Here is a 12,510-nt window from a genome sequence, read left to right as displayed (position 1 = left end):
TATATATTTCTTTTCTGCAGAACTCATCATTCGCTTAGAACATTTAGCAAAGGGCCTCTCGTTATCCAAACAGACCAAAGTTCCCTGGAAGCAGTTATTTAAAAAGGCCCCTATCTGGTGAGTAAATGTCATGGCCATGTGTGTTGTGCATGTCAGCACCTCTCTCATGCAGAATCTGGTTTTCTTGTTGCTTCACCATCCTTCCATTCTGAAGCCTTTGTGTCTTGCTCCTGGAGTTAACTACCACCATGCATTTCCAAACTAGGTCAGCCGGGGGCAGAATGGTGGGTCTTTCCAAGGTTGCTATTTTTATTTAATATCTATTTATTTATTTATGAATTTTTAACAGGTTTACAAATCATTGCCACGTAAATATCCGAATCAAAACAATAATCATTACACCAATGAGCTTATCACTAGGCAGTAAATTAATCATCATCATTTAGCAGGGTATTACCTTATTACAGGTGAGTCTCTTTACACCATCCCATCCTCTGTGAATTATATTTGTCTGTGGCTCTGTTTTACAAGCAGTGCTTCAAACAGTCCGGGACATAATGCCACATTCTGTATTTAGAGAGACAAGGTGGGGGCAGGAATATATTTTATTGGACCAACTTCTGTTGGTGAGAGAGACAAGCTTTCGAACTACACAGAGCTCTTCTTCAGGTTTTTCCAAGACCTGTGACTCGAAAGCTTATCACTGTCACCAACAGAACTTGGTCCAATAAAAGATATTACTTCCCCAACCTGCATTTGTTGCTCAGAGGACACTGGGTGCTGTAATCTTTGCTCTCGTTGCAGAGAGAGACAACCAAAAAATGCCCTTTTAATTGTCACTTTGACTTAATAAACTATCTCAGGAGACATTACATCCTCCTAGTTTAGGGTTCTGGTTTTAACACTGTTCAGCCCAGAGCAAGGGAATGTTTTTGTATTGCTCAACACATCTGCCTTGTGGCCATTTAAGGAAAGACAGTGACAAGGTCTGAGGGAAAATGGCCATGGCTTTAAAGACAATAAGGTGATAGGTGGGGAAATGGGCAGTATTCTGGAAAGGGTGCTGAGGATGCACTGGTAAGAATGAAGCTATATTAATTATAATGTGGGCGTAACATGAAGCTAGTAATTCTCCCTGGTACGCTTGCATTGCAGTGTCCTGTCAGATATGGTTCTGTTCAAAACCGCCTGTGTTACTGTTTCAATGTCCACACCACCCCAGCTAGTATACTAGATTAAATCAGTTGCTTATAATAGATGGAGATATTCTATCTCCTAGAACTGGAAGGGACCCTGAAAGGTCATCAAGTCCAGCCCTCTGCCTTCACTAGCAGGACCAAGTACTGATTTTGCCCCAGATCCCTAAGTGGCCCCCTCAAGGATTGAACTCACAACCCTGGGTTTAGCAGGCCAATGCTCAAACCACTGAGCTATCCCTCCCCCACCACTGAGCTATCCCTCCCCCAGCATATTATCGCTAATATCTGGGCTTGAATGGACATGTTTGCCCGACAGACATTTAGCAGGACCTAAACAAAATCCCAAGGAAGGGTACAAGTCCTGCTGTAAGTAAGGAGCTGATGGGATTTTTCATACTGAGATGCACTCCACGAGTATGACGGTTATCAGCACGGATTGTATCATAAGTTATCAAGATATCAAGGCCCCATGCAGAGCTGCCTATGGTGAAAGCATCATGGGAATGTGCTGGTGCATTGCTCTCTCCTCTTGCTCTGGCAGTCAGGTGGGGTTAGGTATCTCCAATAAATCGCAGGAAGTGGCTTCAGTGCTATAGAGGGTTTATTTATATGCCTGACACCACTGCCTTGAAGTAGTGGGTAGCTAGAATCCCCTCTTTTGTTATCCAATGTGATCTGTCATCTTGATTGATTCTTTTTCCCATTGTATATTTACAGGGCTGTCATAGTAGCTCAGCTTTCTACGGGCAGCACATTTTTCACCCTCCTCTCCTGGTTGCCAACTTTCTTTAAGGACACGTTTCCCGAGTCTAAGGTAGGCCGATACCACAGCAAAGCGGAGACTCTGAAAGCTCAGTACCAACAAACAGCTGTAGTATTTTCCGTGTGTTTACATAGCTCCCGTTAACATTGGGAAGCTTTGCAGTGACTTCAGCGGGCTCTGGATCGGGCCTGAAGAGAACGGTTCTTTCGGCATCTGAGCCAATAACACTAGGAGGTTGATTTTAGTTCCCTTCGCCCCCACATTTGATTTTGATTGGTCTAGTCCTTCCGCATTGTTCTGACAGGGTCACTCACATTTTGTCGCTTGCCCCGTCTTGCCGCAAGGTCCCCGCTGAGAATATGTCAGGGAGCAACACTCTCGTCGCTCCATAATGTCAAGCTCTTGAGAAGAAGCCGCTCCTGCACTGTCCAAGGCCTCCTTTGTAGCCCATGAGATCTAATGCAACTCCCCCAAAACACACAGCTGGTAACTGGGCCACAGATTTTGGATGAGTCAGGAAGACGGTGTCAGTATAGGAGAAAAGCTTTTTCTTGGGATCAAGCATAGCTGAGAGGGAGAGAAGGGGGAAGGAGGAGGAATGATTTCTGCCCCATATGGATGTGCTGTATACATGGTGGTGGCCTGTTGCCTTTACCCCTGATTCTTACGTGAAGGTGTTGGCAAGCAGGGAGTATATGCTTGATATATGCAGGAGTCCAGCTATTTAATAATAGGGGAATAGAAACTTGTACCTCCCACACGTCCCTTCTAAAACAAAGCTACAAATATAGGCCCTGATCCATGCCATCAAATCCCCGCCCCCCCCCCTTGCACCTGCACATTGACATCACAGGATCTGATTGCAGGATCTGGCCATATTGTTCAACTATCCAAATGCACCAGCAGTGCCAAGGAATAGCATTGCCTGCTCTGATCCTTTCCAGTAGTGTCAACATGCTGCTCTTCCCCCCCATCAGCAGCTCCCCGTCATGAATCCCTTTCTCACAGAATTCTGTGTGGTCTCTAGGCTGCTCCGTTGTGTGGGTGAGGATGGCACAGAGCTCATCGCTGCAAGCAATTTCAGACAACCACCATGGGGCTTTGTTACTGTACTGGCATAACTGAGCTTAGAGGCGTGATATGGTTAGTTGTTACAATGCTACAAATTTTAATTACTAATTAATATACATTTTTTATTTGCAAAGCTCTGAAGAAAGGCCTCTCTCCGCAAATAAATCGCCCGTTTTTCTGAAACTTGGTTAAAATTCTTCCGGGCTGAGATCTTGTATTTTTACAATTCATTCTGCCCACAGAAATCCCGAGATTGCCTTTTCTATGGTGGCTCTGTCGTGTGTTCCTGGAATTTCCCAGAGCCCCTTACATTTATTACATGAACGAGGGGCTTTACTTGACATACTTGATATTTATATTAAAATCATGTATTAAACCAGCAAACATATTGTTATAACAAGATTTGCAGCACCTCTTGTAATACGCTTGGGTAGCGGTGATTTGGTAATTTAGCCATCTGTTACATATTTAATTCCTGTGCCCTTATGTAAGATGCTCTATATAATATTCCTGCATCTGGCCACTGCTTCATAAATATTAATATTGGATTCATTCGATGTAAATTGAAAGGGTTGACAATCCTTAATGTGGTAAAACTATGTCACCTACTGGCCAAACATACATGCTGCAGGTGAGTTGTTTTTCTCCCTCTGCTAATGTCCAATTCAATGAAGAGAATCCTGCACCTTTGGCCCAGGCCGTGAAGTGTGCTATGATTTGAAAAGGGACCCTATAAAATAACTATGTGGCATTGTTATATGCCCTTATGTTTTTCTTGTATATTTTGGGCAACAAGCGTAGAAGTGCTGAGCGAGAACAGCTCCAGCTGGCATCATTGGGAGCTGCAAGTGTTCCGCTCTTCTGAAAATCAAGCTCTCGTTTTGCAAACTGCCAATGCAATTTAGGAGCCTAAGTTCCTTTTTCAAACGTGACTAAGGGCTAGATTTTCAAAGGTATTTAGGTTCCTAACAATGCAGATATGTGCTTAGTGAGGTTGACAACAGCATCTGAACAGGTTAGGTTCCTAACACCCATTGAAGTCAGTTAGGGGCTTAACCTCTTTTGGTGCTTTTGAAAATCCCACTGGACACCTAAATACCTCTGAAAATCTGACTCTGTCTCACTGAAATCCAGTGGGATATAGACTCCTACGTTACTTCGGTGCTTTTGAAAATGTTTCCGTTAGTCGTCTTCAGTTACATCCATAACACATTTTCTCAGTTGAAAAGACAAAGCAAGATTTTCCTCTTTACCAGTCTTGAAAGCTCAACCCTGGCATCAGAAAACCCAGCTGTGTTCCCTCAGCTGCATAGAAATGCTAGCTAATAATATAGCAGCTGAAGTCTGAATTTAGTCTGCAGTTTTGCTGGTGACCCATGAGGCTGGATAGAATACACAGTTTGCATATTGGCTCTGTGCTGCAGAATCTTGTTTGCCAGTAAACTCTGCCACTTTTAATCCTTCCTTATTGCTGTAGAGAGAAATTTCTGCCACTCTGTCATGGGTGTAAAGCCAGTCAGACTTTATGGTCTTTAACAATTCACTTATTTATATAGCACCTTGTGTGCATGTACATTACAGACCTCAGGCCCCATCCTGGAATGCACCAGAACGCTGTAGCGCATTGGGTAGAGTGTTGTGAGAAAGTGGCTTAAAGCTCCTATGTTAGGTGAGCAAAAGCACCAGGAAAGGGTAAACCCTAATGTCCCGTGGGATGCCCCCGCAGTATAAAATCCATTAGCTGCAAACAAACCCTGCTCTATTAGCAGGATGTGAACGTTGCTTCTCTTCACTTTTCCTGTGAGGATTTTTCTCCCTTTCAGGGCTGGGTGTTTAACGTAGTGCCATGGCTGGTTGCAATCCCAACAAGTTTGTTTAGTGGATTCCTGTCTGATCACCTGATCAATCAGGGTAAGAGATCCTTGGGTTGTTCATCCGCTCTGTCTTTTCAGAATGCAAAGAAAAGACTGGATGGGAGGAGACGGGTTTGGTGGGAGAAAGGGGAAGCTGAGCTTCTGGCCTGGAACTTGGATAAATACTGGCCTCTACATATTTGTAACGCCCTTTGGGGTTGTCTACACTGGAACTTCATCGGCAACACTTTTGTCATTTTGTCAACAAAAGTTTTACCGACAAAAAGCGCCGGTGTGAACAGCGCTTTGTCGACAAAGCCACTGCCGCTCGTGGGGGGTGGAAGCTTTTTGTCGGCAGGAGAGCTCTCTCCTGCCAACAAACAGCAGCTAAAAGCCTCATAGCGTAGCCATACCCTTTGTCTTGTATGGGAGTTGTAAGTTCTATCTGAGAACAGAATCTGACCCTGTGTGTTAAGTTTACCTTATACTCACTCTCCTGACATGAGCCCAAACTATGGGTGTTGAACTCTTCTAGACTGAAACATTAGTCCCAGCTTCATTGAGAGGGGTCTAGTTTAAATACCTCCAATTGTCTTCCTTTTCCCTTTCAGGCTATAAAACGATCACCGTTCGTAAGTTCATGCAGGTAAGAAAACGAAAGCCTGTGAGTGAAACATCAGTTATCTGTTAGCGCCGATTTTGCGTGTTAGTCTAACAGTGGAAATCAGATTCGAGTTCTTGGGAAGCTTCACTCATGATCTTGGTTACAAAAAAAGAGCTTTTATAGATAGGCAGATAGCTGGTAACCAGCATCCATGGGAAGGATACAGAGAAAGGCCATGACCTTTTCACTGGGCTTTGACAAACCATTACATTTTAACAGTTTGTCTGGGAGTGGCGATTTTGTGAGCGATATGGAGGGATTTTGTCAGCCCCGCAGAGCAAGCGTGTTCTTTCACGCCGAATCACTCTTCAGATTTTAGATGAAGGGAAACAGCAAAAGAATGAACAAGAATAAAATCCCCGTGCGAGAGCAGCGCATCCCTTCTGTAGAACAGCGGCTCCCCAACATTTTACTAAGGTGGCTCCCCAACTGCGTTTGGTCTCTTATGGGGAGCCCCTGTTATATAGAGATGTACAGAAACGACTATTTCTAAAATCCTGTGAGTGTACAACAACAATTCTGGGTTTGTTCTCAGCCTTCTGCTCCCCAGCCCCCTTCTCAGCCCCTGCTCTCCCCTCACTAGCGTGGCCAAAACCCCTGCTCAGCTCCCCCCAGCCCCTTGCTCTCACGCTCCCAGCTCTGCCCCCTGCTGCATCTAGTCAGCCCTTCTCTCCCTACAACCAGGCCGCAGTCGCTATCAGCCAGCTCACTGGCTCCAGCTGCTTCCTCCGCACTGCTGCTGCCTGGATCCCGCTCCCCATGCTGCTGCCTGCTTCCCCGGCCAGGCAGAAAAGAGCACTGGGGGAGGGGGGGAGTGGCATGAGGGGGCAGTGACTGGCAACCCATCTAGACCCTTCCCACGACCCACTAGTGCACGGGTAGTCAATAGGCGGACCGTGGGCCAAATCCGGACCACTTTTGAACGGACCCCGATATCTTTTCATTTACTTATTATCATTATTGTTGGGTTATTTATTATTTTCTCTGGAGGCTGGACCTTGACTATATCATTGACCAAGAAATTTGGACCGTGACAAAAAGTAATTGACTACCCCTGCACTAGTGGGTCAGGACCTACGTTCCCTCTAAGCTGCGCGGCTGCCTATTAAACCCCACACATGGGCTCAGGGCTGCGGTGGGGAGAGGCAGCCCTCCCCGCAGGACCCAGCACGGACCTGCCCCAGAGCTGCTGTGGCCGGGGAGAGGCGCCTCTTCCCCGGCCCCGAGCTGCTGCGGTGAGAGAGGGCTGGGGAAGCCTGCAGCCCAAACCCCTCATCCCTGGCCTCACCCCAAAGCAGCGGCGTATTATTGCCTAGGCCGACAAGGCCTAGGCCTAGGGCGGCAAATTTGCAGGGGCGGCAAATTTGAGCACCCACGGAGAAGCTCCCCTCCCCCCAGAGCCCACACACTCCCTGCACTCCAACCCTCTGCTGCAGCCCTGAGCCCCATTCCCACAGTCTGAACCCCTCGGCCCCACCCCCACCGCATTCATGTTGTTATCTACACCAATACGAAGGTGATGTATCACACATCACCTCCATATTGGTGCACATAACAAAATTCATTCCGCACATGGATGTAAGCAATGAGAGGGAACACTGGTCAGGACCCATCATTTGGGAAATGCTGCTCTATAACATGCTCCATTGCCTCCTCCTCACAAAAGGGCACTCGTCTGTGCCCATAGGCCGTCGCCTTAGGAAAGTGAAGGTGCCATGCAGAGGAAAGCAAGTCGTAAAAACCACCCAGCTCTGTGTACAGAACCATCATGAGCCCTCCGTATTTCAAAAAGGGACAGCCCGTCTGCAATAGGAGCTACTTTTGTTCACTGCAACTCGCTGTGAATCTGTTGCGGATGTCATTAATTTTCTTTTTCCTTCAGGTCATCGGATCAGGCGTATCAAGCATTTTTGCCTTGTGCATGGGTCAGACATCCAGTTTTTGCAAAGCTATAGTATTTGCATCTGTCTCAATTGGACTTCAGACCTTTAACCACAGGTAATAATCATCATCATCATCATCATAGGAGTAACGCATAGCTCTGATAGAGTACTTTTCAGGAGGCAGATGTCATTATCCCCACTGGGGAAACCGAGGCACAAAGAGATTAAGTGACTTGCCCAACGTCACCCACCTGGCCAATGGGAGAGCCAAGAATAGAACCCAGGTTTTCTGAGGCTTAGCCTAGTGCCCCGTTCAATAGGCCATGCTGCCTTCATAGAGGCAGTTTATGTCAAACACCTAGCAGACAACTTGAACCAATGTTTTATTTGTTACATGTGAAGAGTTCTAATCTAAGATCGAAGGCTTGAGGATTTATCCAGGCTTTATTGAGCAATGACTGTACATAAAGATGAAGGGTCCAGAACATGAACACTGTAAGTGTCAATAACTCAAGACAGTCAACTAAATCCTTGTAAAAACCCACTGTTGGGAAATATTAAATATATGACACGATTCAAATTCAAGGATTTCTCTCACCACCTTCCCACTATCTCAGCTTAGTCTTGAAACAGCCCAGCACAGGGCCAGACTGGGGATAATGGATGAATACGCTGCTTAGCAGATGGGGCAGCCAGGTTGCTGCAGATCATGTCTGAGATGCATTATGAGGTTTGCACGAGAAGAGCTTCCACAGCACCTTCCATGCCAGCCTCTAGCAAAGTCATTGGCAAATTCACCCCATGATTTTTAAACTGTTATTTACTTCGGTCTTATTGTCCACTTAGAACTGGGGATTTCTTCCCAATTTTAGCACAACTGTTTGTTTGGTTTTCTTTCTGCCTCTAAATTTGAGTTATCATAGAAGCAAAGAAAGGCAGAAGAACCTATGGCTAGAAGTTAAAGCCAGACAAATTCAAATGAGAAATAAGGCACTTTTTTTTTTTTTTAACAGTGAGGGTTGTTAACCATTGGAACTAACTACCAAGGGGAGTGGTGGATTCCCCATCTCTTGATGGCTTCAGTTCAAGATGGGATGCCTTTCTGGAAGGCATGCTTTAGTCAAACACAAGTTACTGGACTCCATACAGGAGTAACTGGGTGATATTCTACGGCCTGTGACATGCAGGAGGATGATGTAATGCAGGGGTTCTAAACCTTTTTCTTTCTAACCCCCCACTCCCACAACATGATATAAAAACTCCAGGGCCCAGCAGCAGGGGAAGGGAAGGGGACGCTCTGGGCTTCAACCGTTGGGCTGGGGTGCGGGGGAGGAGCTTGGGGCTTATGCCCTGCGGAGTGGCAAAGCTCCTGGCTTCAGCTGTGGGGAGGGGAGCCATGGGGCTTTAGCCTCATGGGGATGGGTGTCACCAGGGCTCAGGGCTTCAGGGCTCAGGGCTTCAGCCCCATGGGGGGCCGGGGGAGATGCTGGGGCTTGGGACTTCTGCCCAGAAGGAGGATAGACTAGATGATCTAATGGTTCCTTCTTGCCTTAAAAGCTATTAATCGAAGCATCAGATTTTGGTCACTGCAGGATGTTGGGCTTCATAGACCAGTGGGTCTGAACTGGTACAGCAACACCAAGTCCTAGTCTAGCAGGGGAAAGTGTCTTAGGTCTACACTACAGGGGGCGGCGGGGGTGTCGACCTAAGATACGCAACTTCAGCTATGTGAATAGCGTAGCTGAAGTTGCGTATTTTAGGTCGATTTACCTGACTGTGAGGACGGTGGCGAGTCGACCGCTGCCGCTCCGCCGTCGACTCCGCTTCCGCCTCTTGCCACGGTAGATTTCCGGAGTCGACGGCAGAGCGATCAGGGATCGATTTTATCGCGTCTTCACTAGACACGATAAGTCGATCCCCAATAGATCGATTGCTACCCGCCGATCCGATCCTTAGTCTCGCCACAGTGAAACTGGCACGTTCTAGCAGGCTAATGATGGACGCACCAAAGAGAATTCAAATTTCATTCTGGCCCCACCTAACACTTTATAAATGCAACTGCAGCCGTCTAAGCACCACTGTATCTATTGTACTTTTCCGCTAATACTGAAGCTCTTTGCTTCTTATTTTGAAGTCTTCCCATTCAGTTATTTTCCCATCTTGGTTCAATTTCAACCATATTTTGGTTCCCAGTTCCCTCCTTCTTCTCCCCATGGGGTTGGTTCAGATTGGTTCCCTTCATTGAACAACAGCATGCTTTATCTCGTGTAAATTCTGAAAAACAGTCAAAACCTGTTTAAAATAAAAAGCCTTTAATTTTTCTTCTCTTTGTGAATAGTGGCATTTCAGTCAACGTACAGGATCTGGCTCCATCGTGTGCTGGCTTGTTGTTTGGTAAGGGGGCATTTTTAACAATTTTTATTTGCACAGAAAATATACCTATGTCTGGGGAATAATTCCCAGGGAACTACATGTAAACACAAGTAGCTGAGGGCAGAATGTGGCTCAGTCCAGGCAGCCTTTTGACTTTACTAGGGTTGCAGAGATGTAACAGAAGGTAGAGATTGCTAATATCCATGACATCTGCATGTCAGAGAGAAATTTAAAAAGGGCTAGATTGTGCCCAAATGCGCTGTGGGTGCTTATGAAAATAGGGCCCTACCAAATTCATGGTCCAGTTTGGTCTATTTCATGGTCATAGGATTTAAAAAATTGTAAATTTCATGATTTCAGCTATTTAAATCTGAAATTTCACGGTGGTGTAACTGTAGGGGGTCCTGACCCAAAAAGGAGTTGTGTGTGGGGGGGTCACAATGTTATTGTCGGGGGGATTGTGGTACAGCTACTCTTACTTCTGCGCTGCTGCTGGGCGGTGCTGCCTTCAGAGCTGGGCAACTGAAGAGCGGCAGCTGCTGGCCAGGAGCCCAGCTCTGAAGGCAGAGCCGCTGCCAGCAGTAGTGCAGAAGTAAGGATGGCCTGGCGTGGTATTTCCACCCCTTCTTCTGCGCTGCTGCTGGCAGGGCACGGCCTTCAGAGCTGGGCTCCCGGCCAGCAGCTGCCGCTCTCCGGCTGCCCAACTCTGAAGGCAGCACCACCGCCAGCAGCAGCGCAGAAATAAGAGTAGCACTACCACAACCTCCCCTACAATAACATTGTGACCCCCCCCTGCAACTCCCTTTTGGGTCAGGACCCCCAATTTGAGAAACGCTGGTCTCCCCCATGAAATCTGTATAATATAGGGTACAAGCACACAAAAGACCAGTTTTCTCAGTCTGTGACGCGTTTTTCATGGCCATGAATTTGGTAGGGCCCTACTTATGAAACGGAGTGGCTTTATGGGTGCATAGGGAGTGTGCAAGGAGTCCTCTCTCCTACACAGCAGCCAGACTCGCGTGCAGTCTCTGCATCCCCCTGGGAGAGCAAGACATCCTGAAGGGGGATGGGGAGGAGGTGGACCCTGCCCTGCACACACTGGACAGCTGAGCTACTTAGGTGCACCTTAGGGAAAGTATATGCCGGACTGCCTGAAAGGGTAGCAGTGGATAAGCTCTTTCTGTGAGCTCTGGGAGGAAGTCTACTTCCCAGAACTCTCCCTCGTTCTACCCCGTGGGTAGCTGCAGCTCTACCCTGACACCCACACAGTGGGGCTGTGTCTAACCAGCATGAGCGAACCCAAAGCGAGTGAAAAGTCTTGGGAGTAACACTGGACACATTCAGAGCTAGATTGTCAACCCTCAGCCTCTCCCTGTGCTTATTCATGTGCTTTCACCTGCCCTCGGCAGGTGCAAATAATTGCACGCGCATGCCCTTTAACGAGTCTAAGGCTTGTGCACACACAGGAGTCAGGCTATCGAAAGGGCGCATGTGAGTGTTGAAATTTCCAGATTCCTACCAAGTATCTTATGGTTAGAAGCATTGTGTGCAAATTGGTGTGATGCAGTGGTTTCCTTCTTCTCTTTACAGGCATTGGAAATACAGGTGGAGCCCTATTAGGTAAGGGATTTTCCTGGAATTGTCCCTCATTTGGGGGATCCTCCGGCTGAGCTGACATTACAGGGCGAGGCCCTGGCCAAGTTCTATTTGATTCATTTCTGCTCTCTCTCTCTGTACACAGGTGTCGTTTGTGTGTATTTAGCCGGTCATCTGATTGAAACCACTGGTTCTTGGGTTTCTGTTTTCAACCTTGTGGCTACAGTTAATGCCCTGGGGCTCTGTACATTCCTGATCTTTGGAGAGGCCCAAAGGATGGACACAGACTCTGCATACATAGATCTATAGTCGCTGTAAAGATGAGTTCAGCAAATGAAATCTGTTGAAGGGTTTAGGACTGTAATTTCTATTGATAGCTGTTGTGCAAATGGTTGTTTGCAGAAGAGAATATTATTATTTTGTAGAATTTAAATAGAAAAAAATCTATTGAGAGAATATTACGGGCCTGAACTAAACCCAGAGGAGGGAGGAAATCCAGAGTTAAAACTTTGCTCAGGGGATGGCTGATGAGTTATAGAGCCTTTCAGCTCTAGGTCACCAGTTTGAATTTGTAGCAGAGGGGTAGCCGTGTTAGTCTAGATCTGTAAAAGCGGCAAAGAGTCCTGTGGCACCTTATAGACTAACAGATGTATTGGAGCATAAGCTTTCGTGGGTGAATACCCACTTCGTCGGATGAAGTGGGTATTCACCCATGAAAGCTTATGCTCCAATACGTCTGTTAGTCTATAAGGTGCCACAGGACTCTTTGCCGCAGTTTGAATTTGAATTCACTAGTGCCTGAACGAAGCAGCTCATGGCCTATGTGAAATCAGTTGGTACCTCCAGTCAAGTTCCTAGTGCAGGAAATGCCATCCCAGATGACACTAAATGGTACCTTAGCTGAGAGTCTCGGCAGAGATGCCAAGGACTGAACGGCTCATAGAGAGTGAACTCCTCTTTCATCCTGAGAGATGCTCCCTCCGGGACAGAGATGAGACATCTGAGCATGCATTGCAGGTGTCCATGTTCTACCTGTTCTGTGGCTGAGAAGATCACTCCCCTCTCCAGGGCTGTCAATCAGTTCTTTTCATCAACACTAAATGAACTT

At 46.8% G+C, this 12,510-nt stretch overlaps 1 protein-coding gene across 1 annotated transcript in view; it reads left to right on the top strand.

Annotated features, from left to right (window-relative positions):
- Positions 1 to 11,996, top strand: part of SLC17A9 (solute carrier family 17 member 9) — a 32,273-nt gene extending 20,277 nt beyond the window's left edge. Inside the window, exons 6-13 of the mRNA XM_024194710.3 lie at positions 21 to 117; positions 1,917 to 2,013; positions 4,857 to 4,944; positions 5,498 to 5,532; positions 7,433 to 7,548; positions 9,772 to 9,827; positions 11,397 to 11,426; positions 11,548 to 11,996. Of these exons, the coding sequence (XP_024050478.2) occupies positions 21 to 117; positions 1,917 to 2,013; positions 4,857 to 4,944; positions 5,498 to 5,532; positions 7,433 to 7,548; positions 9,772 to 9,827; positions 11,397 to 11,426; positions 11,548 to 11,711 (683 nt within the window). The 3' untranslated portion in view covers positions 11,712 to 11,996. The remainder of the gene's footprint in view (positions 1 to 20; positions 118 to 1,916; positions 2,014 to 4,856; positions 4,945 to 5,497; positions 5,533 to 7,432; positions 7,549 to 9,771; positions 9,828 to 11,396; positions 11,427 to 11,547) is intronic.
- The last annotated feature ends 514 nt before the right edge of the window (positions 11,997 to 12,510 follow it).

The sequence above is a fragment of the Terrapene carolina genome, unplaced genomic scaffold (genome assembly GCF_002925995.2).
Source record: "Terrapene carolina triunguis isolate 2854851 unplaced genomic scaffold, T_m_triunguis-2.0 Scaffold130, whole genome shotgun sequence".
Classification (NCBI taxonomy): domain Eukaryota; kingdom Metazoa; phylum Chordata; order Testudines; family Emydidae; genus Terrapene; species Terrapene triunguis.
Note: the sequence above shows the minus strand (reverse complement) of the source record. Positions and strands in the feature narration are given on the sequence as shown.